Source organism: Eptatretus burgeri, chromosome 2 (genome assembly GCF_056783735.1).
Source record: "Eptatretus burgeri isolate ZD-2024b chromosome 2, Ebu_testis_v1, whole genome shotgun sequence".
NCBI classification, from domain to species: domain Eukaryota; kingdom Metazoa; phylum Chordata; class Myxini; order Myxiniformes; family Myxinidae; genus Eptatretus; species Eptatretus burgeri.
In genome coordinates this window covers 133,259,331-133,282,863 of record NC_140962.1, presented here as the reverse complement: position 1 = coordinate 133,282,863, position 23,533 = coordinate 133,259,331, and the positions used below count along the sequence as shown (strand labels likewise).

Genomic DNA, 23,533 nt, shown 5'->3' with positions numbered 1-23,533 from the left:
CTCCCCAACTCCCCAGGCAGCCCCTGCTAGTCCTTAAATATAGAGTATATGGGCCACTTCAGAAAGTCATGCATTCAAATTTTAATAAACCTTTCATTTCACATCAAAGATGTAAAAGGACATCGGTATGGTATATGTTTGGCATGTTATACGTTTTTGGAATACAATTTTAAAGCAGTTAATCAATCATTGTTCAATAAACTCTGCTATCCGGTCTATTTTGTCTGGATAATGAAGTTTAAAGATAAATCACCGCTTCATTTCATAATCAGGTTCCTAAAACTAATCATTTCTGACAATAATAAATATTTTCAATAAGAAAAATTTATTTTCATGGGCCATTACTTGTACAAACTAAAACTCAGCTAGTTATCCACAGATTGCAGAAAAATCCCCAAACATTCTTCGAGCTCCTCACATATGATGTCAGAGTTCATCACTAACACTGTCAGATGGAAGACAAGCCAAATTTGTACAGCTAACACTCCTGCAGTCTCTGCAGGCAATAGAACATTCCAGGCCATGTCTCTTGCAGGTTTAACCTTTTTTTGTAATCACAATCTGATCAACAGTTACAGCATATCACTCTAAGAAGAGCATCGGGAGCTGATGATATATCTGTCGTTCGACGTTCAAGCTTTCCCTGAATTTGTACCTTTCCCCAGTCTTATGGATCCATGTTACTAGATTTCCCCATCTACTGTTGAACCTGCAGGAACACACAGAGGTACAATGAGAGCATGCTGCGGCTGCTGTGGAGGGTGTGTGTACCTGTACAAAGATCGAACTTGTTGACACCTTCTCACAGAACCTTTGGTAATGCAAGGCATCTAAGCCCTCACCAGGAATTCCGTTGTATAAACAAGTGAGAGTCTCCTCACCAGCTGATGTGATCTCCACTCTAAAAACAATACTTTGCAGAAAACTTCATCCTGTTTCCTGAAATAAATGTCACTTTTTACCTTCTTGAGAACTACTCCTTTCCCAATCTCATATAGGCGTGATGTTGCATCACGACTGGCAACTGCATGAACAAATGGCAGAAGAAAGCATGTGTCTGGACCCAAAGATTTTTTGTAGTTGAGGGATATTCCAATTTTTCGGCTTTCTGGTAGGAGTCTGTTGCACAACATCACTTGCCACAACTTGCAGAAACTTGGCGGTGTAACAACGTCAGACTGAAGAGTTCTCTCCCTTGGTTTGCACGGCAGACTGCACAGGACACACAATATCTTGCGTTTTAATCAATAGTTTTACCTCTAAATAAACCATGTTCCACCAAGTAGATTTTTCTACATTTTATATATATGATTGTTTAATGGTATTTCTGTATTTATTCAGTCAGTATTTTGCAATTTGTTTGAGGTTAAGCCGTAGATTGATTCGAATATAAGGCTACAGCAGTCGCTGATACTCGTATAATGTCAATGATTGTGCTCAGTTTGGTCGACCATGTGCCTTGACGATGCAATTTGCTCCAGTGATTCAAATCCAGAAGTGGAGTGGCAGCATATGGCCACACTGTTGGATACCATCACATGGGTGACCACACTGACAAGCCATCATGTGACTTTCTTTGTTGTACTTCTGATGCTTTCTGGCTAATCCAAAGCATTTAGAGGTCAGTAGACTTGGACACATCTCAGGAAGAGTTGTCAAAGTGCATCAAAGATCAGTACAAATTGTTGAGGATTCAGAAATAGGTTGTTATCAACTGGAAATGTTGCAGAAAATTGATGGACATATCTTACTTTTCTAAGCAGACTCAGTGGCGTAATGGTAGATCGTCCGCTGTCTGAGTCTGGGAGGGTGGCGGTTAGAACCTGGGCCGAGTCATATCAAACACTTAAAATGTTTCATGTTGCTTCTTTGCTTGATGCTCAGCATTTAGAAAGGATAGAGCACTGACAAACAACCATAAGTTGGCAAAATTGAGCAAGCTTTCATTTTATTAATGGCCTCCTTCTGCATTGAACACCCTTGCAGGGGAACTCAGGTTGGCGGTACCGTTGAAGGACTACAATCAATTAATGTTGTCTTGCTAATCGTACATACTAAATATACAAAAAAATTTGCTCTGACGATGCATCAAACTGAGGCATTGACAGAATCTGTGTCCCAGGTTGCAAAATTGAATAGCTGCATCATCTGGCTTCAGCAAATGGAAAAAAACAAGCTCGAATGAGAGAAGATCCTCGTCCTCTTAAGGATGACGTCATAAAAACGAATATGACGTCATTGTGATGTATCAGGTTTGCGAACAATTATCTGTGCTAATGCCCGGCTTGATTCCCGCAAACAAAATTCAAAAAGCTTGACTAGTTTCGGAGATAATGGTAAAGGCGATTTCCATTCGCGACGCTATTATGACGTCAACTTTTTTCTAGGAAGAATTTCCAAAATCAGAGATGGGTACTGCCTGCGCATGGGCTTTCTGCATATACATGGCAACTTTCACGAAGATCCGATGAAAACTCTGGGTTGTGAAACAAAAAATGTCAGAAAATAGGAATGACGTCATAAAAATTGATATGACGTCATAGTGATGTATCATATGTGCGGCAATTCATCTCTGCTAATGCCCTGTTCGATTCCCGCAAACAGAATTCAAAAAGCTTGCCTAGTTTCGGAGATAATTTTTTAGGCGATTTCCATTAGCTGAGATATTTTGACTTCATAACTTTTTTCTAGGAGGAATTTTCAAAATCTGAGATGGTTACTGTCTGCACAGCATATTTGTACATATATATGCCAAGTTTCAGGAAGTTTCGATGAAAACTGTAGGCTGTGAACCAAACTAGTTTCAGAGATAATGGTATAGGCGATTTCCATTAGTGGCGATATTATGACGTTAACTTTTTTTCTATGAAGGATTTTCAAAATCGAAGATGGTTACTGCCTGTGCGTGGGCTTTCTGCACATACATGGCAAGTTTCACGAAGATCCGATGAAAACTCTGGGTTGTGAAACAAAAAATGTCAGAAAAAGGAATGACGTCATAAAAATTGATGTGACGTCATAGTGATGTATCATATGTGCGGTAATTCATTTCTGCTAATGCCCTGTTTGATTCCCGCAAACAGAATTCAAAAAGCTTGCCTAGTTTGAGATAGTTTTTTTTAGGCGATTTCCATTAGCGGTGATATTTTGACGTCATAACTTTTTTCTAGGAGGAATTTTCAAAATCGGAGATGGTTACTGTCTGCGCAGCGTATTTGTACATATATATGCCAAGTTTCAGGAAGTTTCGATGAAAACTGTAGGCTGTGAAACAAATGAAACAAAAAACAAAAAATGTCAAAAAATAGGAATGACGTCATAAAAATTGATATGACGTCATAGTGATGCATCATATGTGCGGTACTTCATCTCTGCTAATGCCCTGTTCGATTCCCGCAAACAGAATTCAAAAAGCTTGCCTAGTTTCGGAGATAATGTTTTAGGCGATTTCCATTAGCAGAGATATTTTGACGTCATAACTTTTTTTTCTGGGAGGAATTTTCAAAATCGGAGATGGTTACTGTCTGCGCAGGGTGTTTGTACATATATATGCCAAGTTTCAGGAAGTTTCGATGAAAACTGTAGGCTGTGAAACAAAAAAGTCCACAAGAAGATGAAGAACAACAACGTGAGTAAGACTTCGAGATCATCCACGAGTATCTAAAAACAATAAGGTCCATCCAACCAGTTGTTCGCCATGTTTGTTCTCGCTGTGAAGGCATAACGTATAATTCAACATTTTGTGTTCTGCGGCTTGGTAGATTTTTAAATAGAATTTCATAATAACACACTTTAAATCCCCTTTAAAAGAATGCTGTTTGAAGGTAAATCTTGGTGTTTTTTGTTGTTGTTGTTGTTCTGTCTCTGTGTGTCTGTCTGTCTGTCTGTCTGTCTGTCTGTCTGTCTGTCTGTCTGTCTGTCTGTCTGTCTCTCTCTCTCTCTCTGTCTCTCTCTCTCTCTCTCTCTCTCTCTCTCTCTGTCTGTCTGTCTGTCTGTCTGTCTGTCTGTCTGTCTGTCTGTCTCTCTCTCTCTCTCTAACAACTTTCTTCAAATGGCATCTGTCAAATCATGCACTTCCTGGAATTAGTGCAGTCGACGTGAAGAGGACATTTGCTGTGAATAACATGTTGTGATGAATATGGAACAAGCACAGGATCGTTAACCATAAGCTCTTTTTGAAATAATCTTTTAAAAAACTACTACTACCTTCTCTATCGAGTTAGCCTGTGGCTGCTGGTTGCATCATTGGTTGGGACACGGCTATGTCGCTGACGCAGTGTCCCCCTTACCAGTACACTGGTGCTCATTTTGCCAACCTCGGAAGGATGACAGGCTGAGTCAACCTCCTGGTGTATTTTAATTCAGTGGCCAACGGGGCTTGAACTCAGGACCTTGAACTCAGGACCCAAGGATCCCAAGCCACCACCCTAACCACTAAGTCAACACCAGGCTGCTGCTGCTGCTGCTGCTGCTGCTGCTGCTGCTGCTGCTGCTGCTGCTGCTGCTGCTGCTGCTGCTGCTGCTGCTGCTGCTGCTGCTGCTGCTGCTGCTGCTGCTGCTGCTGCTGCTGCTGCTGCTGCTGCTACTACTACTGGGTGTTTCGAAAGTAACAGTGCACTGAACAAAATACAGTATAATGTTTCATGTGTTTGTTAATGTTATAATTAAAATGTATGCTTGTTGACTTGCAGGTATCAATAACTCACTCAAGTGAAATACCCACCAGCTGAGACATAACTCAAGTGAACTTTATTTGACAATAAATACTTTTCTCTGAAAGAACTATATCTTTTTGCACATGAGGTGTTAAGTTTCTGCTTCACTCTTTGTTTTGAATCCCCCTGTACTTCACTGGCCCCCAATATTCCCACATTCTGATGGGTCGACTTGGGAACATTTTTGATCTTGTTCTTTCATGAATCAACTGACCAGGTCTGAGAGTTATTCCCTTTGTCTGGTGAGAAACTATTTTTGTTTACACTGAGTTGGGCTCAGGCTGGAGCGTGTACACATCACATACAGGACAAAGACATGAGAAAGCACTGATGTAGTCTTACATCAAATAGTAGGACATGAGCAGAGATCAGTGCATTTGTACATTAATTACAAGGATGTTAGTGGACAATGCACAAGTCAAGAGAGAATTTTGGCTTTGAGCCTAGTATCACAGGATCATGAAAAACAGCTCAGATGGAAAATGCTAAACAGACCAACAAAGATTATGGTATACAAACATAGGAGAACAAGAGATGTTTCAGGAATGCCAGGAGCGCAATCTTTGAACACAAAAATAAAACTTTGACTTGGACACTCTGCCAAGTTGTGTCATGTTCACAAAGGGTTCATTTTGAGATGAAAACAACAATGGCATACAAAGGACACATCGGAGAGGAAATGACTGGGGGGCATTGCATTTTCTTCTACTTTTTACATAGTCTAAGGCTCATGCATGGATGTATTTAGGTGCTGGTCACCGGTCTTTTTACCTGCCAAGTTTTCACATTAGTCCGGAAACTTTGATGAAAAAAAAAGGTTTTTGACGGAAAAAAAAACAAGTTAATTCTGCAGCTTTATATGATTAACTTGAAAGCCCCTTCAAAATGTAGTCGCCAATAATCCATAACTTACCTTTTCTCAATCGTCCATCTCCGACCCCCCTTTCATTATTGCTGTGATGAGTCAATTTGTCCAATCAGAAGCCTTCGTCAAATCAGCCTGTGTGCCAACTAAACTATTTTAGAAATCTAGATTATCAGGAATACACCAAAGCTCGCTAAGGAGTAATGTTATCTGGAGTAATTGATAGCTGTGTCATTGAATGACAATAAAAGCAATGAAGTTTAATTTCAATTATGAACTCTTTCATGTACAAGTTTCAACAACTTCAAAGGCAAAATATACTCAAAGGGAAAGGCTTGTATGCCAAGTTCAAAGGCAAGATATACATGGAGTAGATTATACCAAATTTACAAATGAGAAAAAGCTGCAGTTTCTGGAATGCCATCATCAATTTTTGTATTCTTTTCATTGTTTAATGTCATATTCCAAGACTTGTTACTAAACAAAGTGTTGGTCAAACAAATTTTGATTATGCGTAAAAAGTAACAAAATGTTGACATGATTATGTTATTTTTATAGTCAGAAATGGCTGAGAATGCAGGAAAGATCCTGTAGGAACCTCTGACACTTGGGTTTCTCCACCCACCCCCACCAACCCCAACTCCCAAGGCCCAAAACTGCTGGCCTGGAGTGGTAGAACCCTTGACTGGCAATATTTAATTTAGTCCTGCAACTGAAAATACTAAATACATCACTGCAAATGTAGGAGCTGCAGCACAAATCACACACACACAGACACAGACACAGACACAGACACAGACACAGACACAGACACAGACACAGACACAGACACAGACACAGACACAGACACAGACACAGACACACACACACACACACACACACACACACACACACACACACACACACACACACACACACAACATTGCCAGACATTGTGGGAAGTAACATGACATCCCAAAGGTGCTTTGAATATCAGCAAAGCAATCTTTGTGACATCATTTTAAGCTTTTTTTAGGATTGGAATTTCAAACAAGATATCGTCATCGTGAACCATCTGTCCGTTTATCCGTCCGTCCGTCCATCCGTCCGTCTCCTACTTCGACTTCTCCGGCCAAATCGCTGAGCTGATCCAGCTAAAATTTGGCAGCAACGTTCCGCTGCTGCCTGTTACCAGGAATTGCCAAGCTCATTCCGGTCACATGACTTTAAGTACGTCAAAAATGACCGACTAAGTAAATTTCTTCAAAAATCTTCTTCTCCAGACCCACCAGTCAGAATGCTACTAAATTTGGGTTCCAACATTAGGTCAGGGAAGGAATGTTAAATTGCAGAAGTCATGCCGATCACATGACCAGAAGTCTGTCAAAGTTGCCACCGTAATCAATTTTGGGGAAAATCGTGTAAATTCCTTCAAAAATCTTCCTCTCCAGACCCACCAGTCAGAATGCTTCCAAATTTGGGTTACAACACTAGGATCGGGCCCAAATGAGCTTCAGTCCAGTGGTCCTATTTTTCTCTCCATAATCAGTGAGAAAATTAAGGAAAATTTTCCCCCTTCCTAATGGAATATTCACCCATGATGTTTGTCCATGCTCTATCCTCTAAGTGCTGAACACTTAGTACCATTTTATCATCAAGTGAGGAAGCAGCATGCGCCATTTTAAAAGTCTTTGATATTACGACTCAGCTGGGGTCAGAATTTAAATTCAGACCTCCGAGACTCAGAGCAGATACTTTAGTCATTATTCCAGTAAATCTGGGAGTTTATGACTTTATTTAGTTTATTTTACAGGTTATTCAATCAAATTTGAATAGTCCCACATTAAGGAATCTACAGTTGATGCAAATAATTTCCAAACAAATTGTGAAATCATTTTTATGATATTAAAATCCAGCGAATTCGTCATTGTCTGGATGTTTGGTAAGAACATCAAGTGTTTTCAGAGGACCTGAGGCTTATTAATTGCTCTGGTTTATAACACAATAAAAACTTTCTGGACGATGTTGAAGTAGCTAAATTTAAATCATGACTGAGAGATAAATGGGAATGAAGTTCACAATTTATGACTCTCCAAATGTATGCTGAGAAATATTTTTAGTTTCGTGCGGCAAATTTGTAATGGACGATTGTAAAATTACATTAGTAATAGATTGTTTGCTGCAATGCTCTTCCATTCCTTGCTTTTACTTTTGTCTTGCAATTACTTTTCCCTATATCTGTCAGAACCTAATGAATGGGCACGCATTCTGATATTAATAAAAATAAGTTGTTTCTGAAAATATTGCATGAAGCACTTTAACAAACAGCTTGCCTTGAGTCAGTCTTGTATGCATTTAAAGAGTAGCTCTTCACTGGAAGATTCTGCCATGTTCTTTTTCAAGGCTTTAATTAGAGTTTTCAATGATGTAACTTAAGCAAAATAATTCCATGAGTCGATACTCTTGTCGATTACACTGGGCTGCATTTGAAATATTTTTTTCAGAGGTCTAGGTTTTCTCAACGGTCCCTATATGTTTTTTGCATGCTGAATTCAGAAATGTATCTAATTTCGCTCAATCACGTCAAGTTTTTCTGCTATCTCAATTTTAAGGAAAAAAATAATCAAAATTTTTTTTTTTTTAATTAGCATTTTTTAAATTTAAAATCAGACTTACACTGACAGAAAATGTACAAACTATACATATAATGACACACGAGTACACTTAATGTGGAAGAAAGTGCCTTCTCAATTACTTTCATTTAAATTTCAGAAAAATATAGATAAATCGTTGTTTCTGGCAACACCCAACTTCAGTCGCTCCAGCAGTCGCTGTTTTCCTTCATCTTTTTAATGTTGAATTTCAGTATAGATTTTCAGTTTATAATTTCGGTATAATTTCAGTTTATCAGACTTCATCAATTGTATATTAACTGTATATTAACGTATCTGGATTTATCTGTCCATCCCTCTGCCTGGAAGGCTCTTTTCGCTGGGACGTCATTACGGCATTCTGTCTGTGACAACATAACGGCATTACGTCTGTGACGCCATTACAGCATTACGTCTGTGACGTCATTACGGCATTATGTCTGGGATGTCATTACGGCATTACGTCTGTGACGTCATTACGGCATTATGTCTGTGACGTCATTACGGCATTATGTCTGGGATGTCAATCCGGCATTATGTCTGGGACGTCATTATATCTAGCGCGAAGCTTGGCCTCTATGGACGTGCACCATACAACGGGTCCTATGCTTTTCTATTTCTTTAAAGTTTTTACTTTGTTTATGATGGGTGCATGGGGGGATGAAATGAGCATCGACCGTGATGGTTGAGGGGGAGGGGGAAGATGAGTGTTGTGTTTGAATCTGGTGTTAGTCCCTCTGAGGGAAGCATGTTTGTGAGCTGCCCTGGGGGCAGCACTTTTTGTGTGTGTGCTTCCCATCTTGATAAAAGCTCTCCTGCATGGGGTCTGAGTCGGAGTTCTGATGCAGTGATTTTACCAGTGGAAATGCCAAATAATCCCCCTCCTCCTTTCAGTGGAATACTTTGATGATGAGGCAGGTGAACTGGCAACTGAGATGGGATGAAGTTTTCTCACCATTCGCATGAAAGACCAGAGAGAATGGTGTTGTGCATATCATTTTTTCACTGGGACCACCGTGTTGTGATAAAATGAGTCTTTCATGTCGATATTCTTATTAAATCAATGAAAATACATCTCAAAATCTTCAGTTTACCATACCGCACAACACTTTTCCCATTATCGAATGTGCCGATATATCAACAGTTTGAAAAATGTATTATCGTGTTGACGATATTTTTTTCAATATCTCATCGAGCTGATAATATTGATATATCACCCAACCCGATTTCTGGCCATCCGGATGATCATTGAATAAGGTAGGTTGAAGGAATTTTTCAGATCTTCCCTCATCCCCTCTCATTCTATACTCCTCCATCACTCTCCCTCTCCATCTCACTCTTTCTTGCTTCTTTCTTGCACTCCTTCTCACTACTCTCCAAAATCGAGATTTTCCTCTTCAGAAACTGTGGCCTCGCCTGCAGTTTATGCATCAAACATTTTATCTCCGCAAAGCTATCATTCTTCAGAATTATTAGAACCCATCTTTATCTGAAGAGGAATGCAAGGCGTGGCAAAGCTTTTGCAATTGCTTGAATGGTCAAATTCTTTCACATCGTATATTATGGCATATATACATAATAAGTACATCGTTTTAGCTCTACATAACACACATAATTATACTTGTATCTCTGCTATAATTCGGTCGAGGCCAAACAAAGCGAGGTCAAGTCCATTTATTCCTGCTCGGTGAAACACCCTAAAACCCATGCCGACAGAAAACACACCTTTTTGTAACGCCTGTCACATTTTCAAACCAATAATCATGTAACTTTGTTTTTTTTTAAATCTCCATGGGTAGGTGCTCATATGTTAAAAGTTTTGCATCAATCGCTCATGCGGTTTCAGAGAAAAGAAATTTAAAAGCGAATAAAGGTGAAAATGTGAGGGTGGAAGGAAAAAGGTAAGGGCCTCGGCCGAGATTCCATAATATGGTCAAGGATTGTTGTGAACACCAATTACGAGTAATAAATTGGTGGATGCCTTTGCATTTCATATGTTTAATATGTAATAAAAAAATATTCTTCATAAATTAAGTATATTAGTCATATTTTCGTCAACTTGGCCATATGTAACATGTTTTTGTCTAACTTAAAATATTTGAGTTCATTATTGCCGTGCAGATTACAAACACCAATTTTATATCAATAAAATTTAACACAATTAAAGTATTATTTTTCTTTTTGAACATCCGTCTCGCAACAGAAAGATTGACGAGCCCATGAAGGAGAAACAATCATGTAAGCTGGTACTATTGAGGGCTGATTGCATACGACCACAGAGCAAGCACTATCCTATACGTTGGAAGAAAACAACATTTCAAAAAAATTAATTGCAACTCCTGCTTTGTCGGAATAAGGTATTTCTCATTTTAACATGCCGTGCCAGGTACAAGTTCAAAGAACCCTGTTCTCATGAAAAACATTCTGCAAGCATCAGTAGTCATACACCCCGCTTTGCTGAAACAATGACACATCACACAAAATCTCATGACCTTTTGATATACTTCCAACGGTGGAGTCAGTTTTTTGGCATTTTCAGTAACTGGCAGAGAGAAGCAGGTCAAGAAACATAAGAGGAAGGCAAGTCATAAAGAACGCACTAAAAGCTCACATATTTTATAACCGTCGATTCCATTTATCCTGGTCAAAGGATGTGAAACTTTTAGCTTGAAGATGTTGAATAATTGAAAACAAATGCTTCAAAAGCAGCCGCCATCAGCTTCTTCCCTGTGTGTTAAGATGGCAGAAATCCCATATTACTGCCATGACTGTCTATTCTGCCTTATTCAATGCCATCAAATATTCTCTCATTTAAAAAAAAAAAAATTACATTGTCGTTGAGCGATCCCTTCTCCACCGGTAATCAAATCTCCATTGCACTCATAACACAACCTTTTTAACTCTGCAGTGAAACAAAGCACAAGTTTATAGTGAAGTAACAGAGGTGAAAGAAACAGGTGCTTTCACAAAAACCAACAGCAGAACTTTTTGAAGGTAAGGGGCATCGAGTAATCACTGATTGATGTGAAACGTTTCATTCACCTAGAATGTATTATCACCGATATATCTGACCTTTGTTTAAAGTTGAAAAGAATAGGCCTCTGGGTAAGAAGGTATTGAAATCATGAGATAAACAAGAAGCAAATACTTCGATATCGCGCGGCTGGGGGCAGTAAAATCTAGGTTAAGAATGAGGAAACAATTTTGCAGTTATAAAATTTAAATGTAGACACGGTGAATTAGCTTGCATGATGGGAAGAGTTGTGACGTTGGACAAATTTCTATTTATAGCCCTCAGATCAAAGGGACGTACGCAGCCATAAGTGTGACAGAAGACACAGGACAGAATAGCCAGTTATATAACAGCGCGATGTCACCGCACTGTAATAAGGCTGTTTGGCCCATCCACACCCCAGCACTTCCACCTCAATGCAAGTTATGCTAATTATAGGGTACAGGCAGGATGCACGCTCACTTTTGAGCTTCCTCACCTGGATTTGAATCTTGACCCAGTTATAAACTGTCATCCGTTAAACTGGGTGTCCTGCGGTGTCCTGCGTGAAGAGTGAGCGAACCATCGCCGACACCCTGAACAAATTACAAAATCTTGCTCTGACCTACAGGGAGGTACTGCATCAGTGGCATCAGCTTCAACTTCAGTAAATGATGATATCTGTAACTTTGTGCTGCATATAAAAGAAGAAGAAGAAGATGTTAATTACACATCTAACCCTAAGCAAGGAATTTGGTCAGGGTGCTGGTGCAAAATGGCCTTGTCTTTTCGAAATAGAAGGTAGGATTTGGAATGTCCACTACTCTAAATACAGATTGGATGGACGACTCAATATGTCCCTATAGTACACAAGTGAAGTTACCGAGATGGTTGCCATGGCAAAAAATAATTCAGCCAATCACAGCAATGATCTAATCAGGTTGAGACAACCTCATGAGGAATAGATACCTGCAATATGAAAGCGAAATGTTCAACGGTTTTTGAAATGATGCGTACACAAAAGTACGTGGACGGATGATCGGTCAGTCGGTTGGAGGGGCGGCGGAGGAAATTACTCAGCAATTTGATAAGGATGCTAACAACTATCCTGGTACTATCTTTCAGATCGGGAACATTTCTGGAGAAAATAAATCACATGATGCTATCTTGGAAGCCTGGGATTCAGGTTATATTTTCAGCACTGTTTGTTTGTTTGTGAACAGGATATCTCAAAAAGTTATGGATGGATTCGGCCAAAATTGGGTGGACAGGTCGGGTGTGTGACGAGGACGAATTGATTTGATTCTGGAGGTATGTGCTCTACCGAGTGCCGTTCTAGTTGAGGCTGTAGTTATCTAGCAGAAAAAGATGCCGAACTCGAGCGAGCACTTTCCAACTTTTTCCTTTACATACTTCAGAAAAATTGACTATTGAATTGTGGGATTGTTTATTTTCACATTATAAGAGCTACAATCATGCTTGTCCTTCTCAGGGTAACTCTAAAGCTGATACAACAGGGAGGAAATTTGGTCAAGTCCACATGGTCCAAGAAAACATACCACTGCAAAGTGGAAGAAAGTTATATCGCATGTGGCAAGGGAGAGAATGCCTGGTATTGGCTTAATGGCTCAAGTGGTGGGCTTGGGTTCCTTGGATCCTGAGTTCAAATCCTGCTTGGCTGTTGAATTAATACCAGGTGGAGTTGACTTAGCCTGTCATCCTTCTGATGTCAGCAAAATGAGTACCAGCTTGCTGGTATCCTGTGTTACAGTGGTAACCCGTCCAGGATTGTGCTCAATTGCCAAGAAGACTGCTTAGGCAGCACCAACGCTCTGCACAGAGTATGGTCCCAATGGATGGATGGATGGATGGATGGATGGATGGATGAAGTGAGAGAAACACAGGATTTTTAAACCAGCTGACAATCCCACCACCCCCTCAAGGTGCAAGCATACATACATCACTGCCAAAAATAATTTTCATAGGCAGTACTAATTTCTTCAAAGGAGTAACAGTGTCCTCGAGCTTGAAATGGAGATTGAAGCAAGAAAATTTTCTTGATAAAACAAAATGCCTTTCCATTATGAATTGTTTGCAAGAAATATCATTAAACGTAGAGGATCGTGACCTTCCGATGTACATTTTGAGTCGTTTAAGGACATTATTCTGGACGCTGGAAAAAAACAAACTCCAACAATTTTCTGGAAATGAAGTAACTTTACTCCTTTTGAAGAAATTAGTGCTGTGCTGCCCAAGAAGGAATTCCCAAACCAGGTTGGACATTGACAAACAACTCAGTGGTGATATTCAGTCTGCCAGTTTCCTCTGAATAATTTCGGAAGGGATACGCTTGACATTTGTGATTCTCCTTTGTGAGCTACGTCTTGAATGCCAAAGCTAATTGCGAGCCGACTGTCTACTTTCGTCATCGGACATGTTGTTCTATGCTTCAGACGGCACACGCGTGTTAATGCTCCCCATCTTTAACCCGCATCAATCATCTCGGAGAAAGTATTCATACAAGTCCCTGAACCAATCGCCGTTTTATTTGAGGGACAGCAACATGGCTCACTTGTGAACTCACAACCACTTGTGACATCTGAGAAAATATTTTCAGCTCAGGGGGATTATGTGTTAAATTCTCTCCAAAACATTCACAGGTGACCTGTGCAGGTAGCATGCAACCTCATGGTGCAAGTGCAGTCAACAGTTAAGCCAATTTTTTTAATTCATACATGCACATGTGCAGGTGACATAAGAAGCTCTTCCATGAGCCTCAAAGGATTTATGACGGTCATCCCAAAAGCTCTGCACCTGATTGGTAAATATTTCTTTCTTCAGGATCTAAGGCTTTGTGGTGGAGCTGCAAAAAAAAAAAACACTTACAGATTTGCAGACAACTACATGAGACAACACCGGCCTTGACTTCAGACAAACACAGCCACTGAGATTGGAGGAAGTGGCATCACCTCCCAGAGCATTCTGGGTACCACCGATGCCATCTTTACAACATTACATTTCTCTCTGCACTCTGTGGGGCAATCAAGGAAGAATTTCCTCTTCCCGATGGATGTCAACCTATGGTTGTTTGTCCATGCTCTATCCTCGAAATGCTGAGCATCAAGCAAGGAAGCAGCATGAACATTTTTTTTAAGTCTTTGGTACGACTCAGCTGGGGTCAGAATAGAACTGCTGACTCCGAGTCTCCCAGACCCAGAACCAACACGTGATCACAGAATTACATACATACTGCATAATATTTACAGATGTAACTGATAAGTATCACATTTTTACCTCCACCACCAAAAGTGAAGGAGGTTTTGTTTTCACCCCTTTCTGTCTGTTTGTTTGTTTGTTACTTGCAAAAGCAAATATTTTTCAAGTATATTGGTTTGTCGATTTTGTTATTCTGTCTGACTGTCTGTCTGTCTGTCTGTCTGTCTATTTGTCACCTACAAGTCACAATTTTAAACTGATCTTCACGAAACTTCACCACATGGTAGAGTTCGTCATAAGGAAGAAGCATATTGTTTTTGAGCTCAAAAGGTCAACAACTCAGGTGGTATTACTAAAATCCTCAATTTTCATCCAATTGAATTGAAATTTGAAGAGGATTTAAATTTCAGGTCACTCAATTCAACCAGCCAATTATTTTCGAGATCAACATCGGCCAAAAGGATATCGGCCGAATTTCTAAAATTGTCAATTTTCATCGGATTGACTTGAAAATTGAAGAGGAGTCGCATATTTGGTCATTGAAATCAACCACCAATTATTTTTGAGGTCAAACTTGTTTTATGGATTTTGCAAGTATCATTCTCTGCACGACATCGTCTTCTTGTTATTCTGTCTGTCTGTCTGTCACCTGGAGGTCACAATTCTAAACTGATCATCATTAAACTTTACCAAGTCGTTGGGGCAGACTCAACTCAGAAGCCAATTGATTTTGAGGTGAAAGGTCATCTTGAGGTCAAATTTCTGAAACCGTAATTTTTCATCCGATTGACTTGAAATTTGAACAAGATTTGCATATTGCATCACTGAATTGGGAAAGTAAATATTTTTTTGAGATCAAAAGGTCAATGGTCAACTCAAGGTCAAACATCTAAAATCATAAAATTATATTTGAAAAATCGTCAATTTTCTTCAAATTGACTTGAGAGTTAAACAGCAATTGCATAGTACATCGCTGAATTTGGAAACCAACTATTTTGAAGTCAAAGGTCAACTCAAGGTCAAACTTCTAAAATCATCAATTTCAATCTGAAAAATAATCAATTTTCATCCAAATGACCTGAACTTTGATTAAGGTTGTGAATTTTAATCTTAATGAAATGGACAATTTGATGTATCCATGGCAACCTTTGAAGAGGGGGGGTGGATTTTGCAAGTATCGTGTTCTGCACGATGTCTATTTCTTGTTTGTTTGTTTTTCTGTCTGTCTGTCTGTGTGCAGGATATCTCAAAAAGTTGTGGACAGGTTCGGTGTGTGACAAGGACAAACTGATTAGATTTTGGTGAAGATCTGAATCCTGATCCAGATACGAGAATTTTTTAAGTAAGTGATTCTTCACCATTGAGAGATAGGTCCAAAAACGGTATACACACATAGCACGATATCTCATAAAGTTGTGGACAGATTCGGACGAGTCTTGGTGGACACTTTGGGCATGTTACAAGGATGAATGATTCAATTTTGGTGAGGATCCGAATCCGGATCCGGATCTGATATTTTTTTAAGTGATTCTTCACCATTGTGAGAAATTGCTAAACCGATATATAGCATGGTATCACAAAAAGTTGTGGACGGATTCGTATAAAACTTGGTGGGCGGGTTGTGTGTGTGACAAGGACAAATTGATTCAATTTTGGTGAAGATCTGAATCCAGATCTGGATATGACAATCATTAAATTTTTTACGTGATTCTTCGCCATTGAGAGACGGCCAAAAATGATATGGAGCACAGTATTTCAAAAATGTATTGAGGCTGATGTGTTCTTGTGGATCAAGCATTGCATGGCGGAGGTATGTGCTCTACCACTTCCCTTCTAGTTCAGTCTGTATCATGAGTACATCATGAGGAAATCAAATTTGGATGAATTAGAGGCTGGAATCAGGCTTGGAGGAAGATGTATCAACAACCCGAGGTATGCTGACCAACCATACTACTCTGTTGACAGAAAGTAAAGAGGACTGGAAACTGCTGTAGACTGTAGTAGTAGTAGTAGTAGTAGTAGTAGTAGTAGTAGTAGCAGCAGCAGCAGTAGTAGTAGTAGTAGTAGTAGTAGTAGTAGTAGTAATAGTATTAGTAGTAGTAGTAGCAGCAGCAGTAGTAGTAGTAGTAGTATTAAGACGAGCATATTAAGAGATTAAGGATTCGTCACTCCTTGGGGGTCATTACCCTGGTCTCTGTTTATGCTCCGACTGAGGCGAGTGATCTCACCATGAAGGACACATTCTACGCTCGAGTCTGGTTGATCACTGCCCCAGGCGAGATACATTTCTAGTTTTGGGGGATTTCAATGCATCGACTGGAACTGATAGGGATGGTTATGAGACGTGTGTTGGACCCCATGGGTCAGGAACTATGAACCAGAATAGCACTAAGTTCCTTGACTTTGCAAGAAGTCATGGACTTAGGGTGGCAGGGTCATGGTTGCAGCACCCACAAGTTCATTGCTGGACTTGGTATTCCAACACTAGTGGTGTGGCAAAGGAGATTGACTATGTGCTCGTTGATGGTCACTGGAGGATGATCCAGAACTGCAGGGTCTAGCGGAGTGCTCAGTTCCTCATTACTGACCACCGGCTTGTTGTAACAATGCTGAAGTTGCAGCTTAAATCCAGGAGAATGGTACCATCCCAGCCTAGACTGGATGTTGGCAAGCTCAGGGATGAGAGAGTAGCTGAGGAGTTTTCGAACAAGCGGAGTGGAGATTTGGGGAGTCTTTGTGCTTTGGAGATCCTGAAGAGTTGTGGAGTGCCTTCAAGACCACCGTTCTTGATGTGTCCGGTAGATGTCTTGGAACTCACCATTGGGTGAAGAAGAATTTTGTCTCTCAAGGGTCACTGGATACCGTTGACGAGAGTCGCAGGGCCAGGCTGAATGGCAGAGCTGAGCTGTTTGGGGAGTTGAGGCATAAAACTCTACGTGTACTAAGGGTGGACAAGACGGCCTATGTGCGAGGAATCTGTGAGGGGGTAGAGCATCACCTGAGGTCAAGTGATTCTTGTCTTGCTTACAGGGGAATTCATGCACAGCGTTCCTCCAAGCCAGTCCCTCGGTGTACTGCAGTAAGAGCAGAGGGTGGTAGGCTCTTGACAGAGGAGTCTGAAGTGAAGGCCCTCTGGGCCGGTTACCTTGAGCAGCTGTACCAGGCTGATCCACCAGCTGTCGAGTTCGATGTCAGTGGTGTTACTTTCCATAATGCTGACCCTTCAATCAACTGTGGTTCACCTTCTTTTGTGGAAACATAGGCTGCGGTGAACCAGTTGAAATCGTGTGAAGCTCCTGTGATCTGTGGCATCCATGCTGAACTTCTCAATGCTGGTGGAAATGCTGCACTCGTGTCGTTGCATGCAGTTTTGTGCTCTGCCTGGAACACAGGCATCATTCGAATTGACTGGAAGAGGGGCCTTGTTGTCCCTCTCTGGAAAAGGAAGGGTGATCGCCAGGACTGCAACTCCACAGAGGGGTGACCCTGCTCTCCGTGCCGGGCAAGGTCTTTGCTCGAATAATTTTTGATAGGGTTCACCACCATCTGCTTGAGCACCAGTGTCCAGAGCAGTCAGGCTTTACACCAAAGGGGTCAACGATTGAGCATATCCTTGCTCTTTGGGTCCTCACCGAATGCAGATGAGAGTTTCAGCAGGGGCTGCTTGCAGCCTTTATTGATCTCTGTAAAGCGTTTGATTCAGGGAATCGGGATGCCATCTGGAGGATTCTTGGTATTCGTGGGGTGCCACCAAAACTGATCAATCTGATGTCTGAACTATTCTCTGGTACTGAGAGTGCTGTGAGATGTGGTGATACCATCTCTGATGTATTTCCAGTTGTTACTGGAGTTCGTTAGGAGTTTGAACTGGCCCCCACTCTTTTCAGCACTTGTATGGACTGGATTCCATGGAGGATGTCAAAGAGATCAAGCTGTGGTTCATCGTTTGGGAATGTCAAGATCTGACCTTGTTTTTGCAGATGATGCAGTCATCTTTGGGGAGACTCCAGATATATCTTTGGGGGGCCTCGAGGTGCTGAATGAAGAGTCGGAGCTGCTAGGATTATGGGTTTCCTGGGTCAAAACTCAGATCCATGCTGTGAATGACATCTTGGATGCTGCTGTCCTGTCTGTACTTGTTTGTGACGAGGATGTTGAGGTCACGGAGAGATTCACTTACCTTAGCAGTGATATTCATGTCTCTGCTGGCTATAAGCCAGAGGTCAACAGGCATCTGGGTTGGGCCTGGGGAGTCACGGATTCACTGGATCATGAGGTGTGGTGCTGCCGGTACCTGCGCGGGAGGACAAAAGTCCAAGTCTTCAGGTCCTTGGTGCTTCCAGTCTGGCTCTATGGATGTGAGACTTGGACTCTATGGATGTGAACAGCGATCTGAGACAGAGACTTAATTAATTTGGTATGAGGTCTCTTTGGAGAATCCTTTGCTGTTGCTTGTCGGACTTGGCGTTCAACGAGCGGTTGCTGAGAGAGACTCAAATGAGATGTGTTACCTGCATTGTCCGTGAGCATCAGCTGCAGCTGTATGGACATGTGGCTCGTTTTCCTGATGCTGATCCTGCTCACCAGATTCTCTCAGCGAGGGAGCCTTGCGAGTGGAGGAAGTCAATGGGCCGACCACGTGCCTCGTGGTTGCAGCAGGTTGCTCAGCATCTCAAGGAGAAGGGGATGGGCCAGGCATCTGCCGAGGTAATGGCCAGACGGAGGCCCCTGGAGTAGGCAGAAAGTGGATGCAGCAACACGCTGCTCTGGCGCATGCTCCAATACCTGACCTGCCCTGACCTTTCGGATGTCAAAGTATGCCAACCCATGGGGTTCATCAGTGCTCTATCCTCTAAATGCTGAGCATGAAGTGATTAATCAGCACAATCCATAAAAGTCTTTGGTATGACTTGGCCAGGGTCAGAATCAAACCGCCGACCTCCGAGACTCAGAGTGGAACGATCTAACCACATTGCCACCATGTCCGGTTTTCTCTTCATAATGCATTCCATTTAGGTCGAGTAAATAACTGCATCCTGCAAAGTGAAATGAAGAGAACCTGGACATGATGTCAGTGAAAGATAGTTGGAATTTTTCCGGGGTTCAGTGACAATGATTAAAATAAAAATTTTCAAAGAAGATCTGAACAAAAGAAAAAGTTCCGATGATTAAGCTTGAAAATACCCCAGCTTTATCCTCTGCAATCCTAACACAAAAGGAACACGGATACTTTAAGATCTGCGAATGTCTCGTTCCCACTTTTGATACTCATTTCGGAGAATGCAAACAGCGAATGAGCGGCGTCGTGTAAAATAAACCACACTCTGGATGACGAAAATTAGGTGTGACAATCTGACCTTCAACCTCAGTTTCAGCTTAATAACTTTGTATTCATCATGATGAAGTGTCTGACAATGTTATTAAAACGGATAATCAGTAATAAATTGTCAATTAATTTAATTGCCACACCTCTCAAGAGTATCTAATTAATTTCATATTAACCTTGGAATGCCGACATGCATTTATTGAATCCTTTCTGCTGAATAGTACCTTGAAATAATACTTTGAAAAAACTAAATGTACCCAATAACTCTCGCAATAATAGCTAATTCATCAAGTGATTTTTGATTCAAAATCTCAGCTCATGAAAGAGCAAAGGTACGGATGATAGATGGGTAATACTGAGGTGGGGTAGCGGAAGGACTTGTCAGAATTGAGGATACCCAGTTTGTGGTTGGCTTTGGAGGTCAGCTTTGATACAGTACCCTCAGAAAATATTCACACCTCTCGACTTTTGTCACATTTTGTTGCATTACATCCTGAATTTATTATGGATTTAATTTAAAATTTTTGTCACCAATCTATACAAAATACTCCACAATGACAACGTGAAAATATATTTTTTCGAAATGTTTACAAATTTATTGAAAACTAGAAGGTCATATCAGCAGAGCGCATACCTCTTCCCTGTAATGCCTGATCCACGAGAAAATATCTGGCCCAATACATTTTTGAAATGTTGTTGTTGTTCGTCTTTCGGCTGCTCCCGTTAGGGATCGCCACAGCGGATCATCCGTTATGATCCGTATACTGATTTGGCACAGGTTTTACGCCGGATGTCCTTCCTGACGCAACCCTGGTCGCCTCTTATGACACAGGGATAAGGATTGGGTTTCGCCATGATTCCGGGCTGCCCTACACCCTCTCATAGCGCAGCCCAGTGCAGAGCTCCCATCCTCAAGTGATCCTCCAACCCAAGCCTCCGAGTAGCTGGATTGCAGGCGCACGCCACTACGCCCGGTTACATTTTTGAAATATCATGCTATATATCGTTTTTAAGCCCTGTTTCTCAATGGCGAAGAATCACTTTAAAATTTCGAGCAGTCGGATCCGGATTCGAATCTTCACGAAAATCGAAGCAATTTGTCATGGTCACACACCCAACCTGTCCACCAAGTTTCATCCGAATCCGTCCCCGACTTTTTGAGATATCATTCTATATATTAGTTTAGCCCTATCTTTGGTGAAGAATCACTTAAAAAATTAACAGAACCAGATCTGGATTCAGATCTTCACCAAGATTGAAACATTTCTTCCTTGTCAGACACCCAATATGTCCATCAAGTTCCATCCAAATCCATCCACAACTTTTTGAGATATCCTGTACACAAACAGACAAACAAACAGACAGAAAGGGGTGAAAACATAACCTCCTTCACCTTTGGTAGCAGAGGTAATGAAATACAGAAATATTTAATTCACATACACTACCAGTCAAAACTTTTAGAACACCCCTATTTTTCAGTTTTTACTGAAATTTAAGCAGTTCAAGCCCAGTGAATAACCTGAAATGGTACAAAGCTAAGCGGTAAACTGCCAGAGGTTAAAAAAAAAAGTTTAGGTTTCCAAAAACTGAAAAATAATGTAAATTTCAGAGTTGTTAAAAAGGCCCTTTTCAGGGAACAAGTAATGGGTTCGCAACTGCAGCTGTTCTGCAGCAATGGAAGTAAATTAAGCCTTGGAAGTTGATGCAAACAATTCCTACAGGTGTCCCAACTTTTGCTGATTAGTTACAAACCCTCTGTCTACAAAAGCAGTGTTGGAACAGACTGTGTTGCAGACTTCACCCTCTGAAGCATTATTTGGACAATATCGCACTGCAGGAAGTAGTATATTGCTATCACAATGGCAAGAAAAACACAATTAACAAAGGAAGACAGGCAGACCATGATAACCCTTAAAAGTGTAGGTCTTTCCTTTTGAGAAATTGCAAAGTAAGCCAAGGTGGCAGTGAGTACAGTTCCCGACACCATCAAAAGGCACTTGGAAACTGGAGGAAACTCTGAGAGGAAGAGGTCTGGCAGACCCAAAGCCACAACACAATCAGAAGAAAAGTTTCTGAGAGTCAACAGCTTGCGTGATAGGCCGCTCACAGGACAGCAGCTTCAAGCACAGCTTAACACTGGTCGAAGTAAGGAAGTCTCAGTTTCAACGGTGAAGAGAAGACTTCGAGCTGCAGGTTTGACAGGTCGAGTGGCATTCGGAAAGCCATTGCTAAAATGGCAAAATATGAAAAAGAGGCTTGCCTGGGCCACGGAGCACCATCAGTGGACTACTGAAAAATGGAAGAAGATCTTCTGGACCGATGAATCAAAATTTGAAATCTTCGGTTCATCATGCAGGGTTTTTGTACGCTGTCGAGTTGGTGAAAGGATGGTTCCTCGGTGTGTGACACCAACTGTCAAACATGGAGGAGGAAGCGTGATGATCTGGGGCTCTTTTGCTGGATCCAGAGTCGGCGACTTGCACAGAGTGACTGGCACCCTGAACCAAAAGGGCTACCACAGCATTTTGCAGCGCCATGCAAAACACTCTGATCTGTGCCTGGTTAGTCAGGGGTTCATCCTACAACAAGATAACGACCCAAAACATACCTCCAGGCTATGTCAGAACTACCTTAGATGAAAAGAACAAGATGGTAGGCTTCAAATCATGGAATGGCCAGCAGTCTCCAGATTTAAACCCCAATCGATCTGGTTTGGGATGAACTGGACAGAAGGGTGAAAACAAAGCAACTGACAAGTGCAACACATTTTTGGGAACTTCTGCAACAGTGTTGGGAAGAACTTTCCAAACAATATTTGATTTCCATTGAAGAAAGAATGCCACGAGTATGTTTGGCTGTTACATCTGCAAAAGGTGGCTACTTTGATGAGTCAAAAATTTAGATTAAATTTTGTACAACAAAACGATTCCATGATTTCTATTTTTATCTGCAATTGTTTATTTGTTCTCTGTTTTAATTCCAGAGTACATTGAAGCATTAAACTGCTTAAATTTCAGTAAAAACTGGGAAAATGGGGGTGTTCTAAAACTTTTGACCGGTCGTGTTAAGTATTCAAACGTGAGCCAATACGTTGTGGAAGCACCTTTGACAGTGATTACAGCTTCGATTATTCTTGGGTATGTTTGTATCAGCTTTGCACATCTGGATTTGGGGATTTTCTCCCATTTGTCCATGGGCATCAAAGAGATCACGTGTACATGAGAAACGAAACTGGACTAAGACACTCCCTTGTGGCATGAAAAGATGCCATTGTGAATTATGTGCTGATTGCATGGATGCAGGAAGTGGCAGGATACAAATGAAGCCGGTCTTGGATGTCACAGGCAGCAGACGTGGTAAGCAGACCACTGTCCGAGGTAAATTATATCTCAAGCGAAGCAACCCTAACCTCATGTTTAAGATTCAGGGATGCCACTAATGTTGAGACAAGAGTAACATCATATCCAAAGTTGAGTAATCAGAAGATATAGAGAGTGATCGGCTGGGTGCAAGACTGCAAGACATTTCATTCTGACATGAAGTGCAATAATGATACTGACATTAATGTCTGATTAGCTGAGCAAAGCTGGTCGGTGTTCCACATTGAGGTGCTTCAGCGTGGATCCAATCTGGGTCATTCCATGTCAAATCATCAAAGAATCTGCCGTCATCTCTCAGATTTTTGTAAAACTTTGGGAACCAATTGGGACCCATGAAAAACGGCAAGAACTCAAATATTTTTTGCTAACAGCCTCTTAATTAGTGAGATACAGAAAATGCTGATTTTCG

General features: G+C 41.1%; 1 protein-coding gene across 2 annotated transcripts in view; it reads right to left on the bottom strand.

Annotated features, from left to right (window-relative positions):
* The window catches only part of LOC147033189 (A-type voltage-gated potassium channel KCND2-like), an 813,677-nt gene that overhangs the window by 243,896 nt on the left and 546,248 nt on the right, over positions 1-23,533 (bottom strand). The window contains exon 3 of one of the 2 annotated variants that reach the window (XM_085871313.1): positions 901-1,212. The exons of the other annotated variant lie outside the window; for it this stretch is intronic. Coding sequence (XP_085727439.1) covers positions 1,174-1,212 — 39 coding nt within the window. The 3' untranslated portion in view covers positions 901-1,173. Of the gene's footprint in view, positions 1-900; positions 1,213-23,533 lie in introns of those variants that run through there. 2 annotated transcript variants of the gene reach the window in all.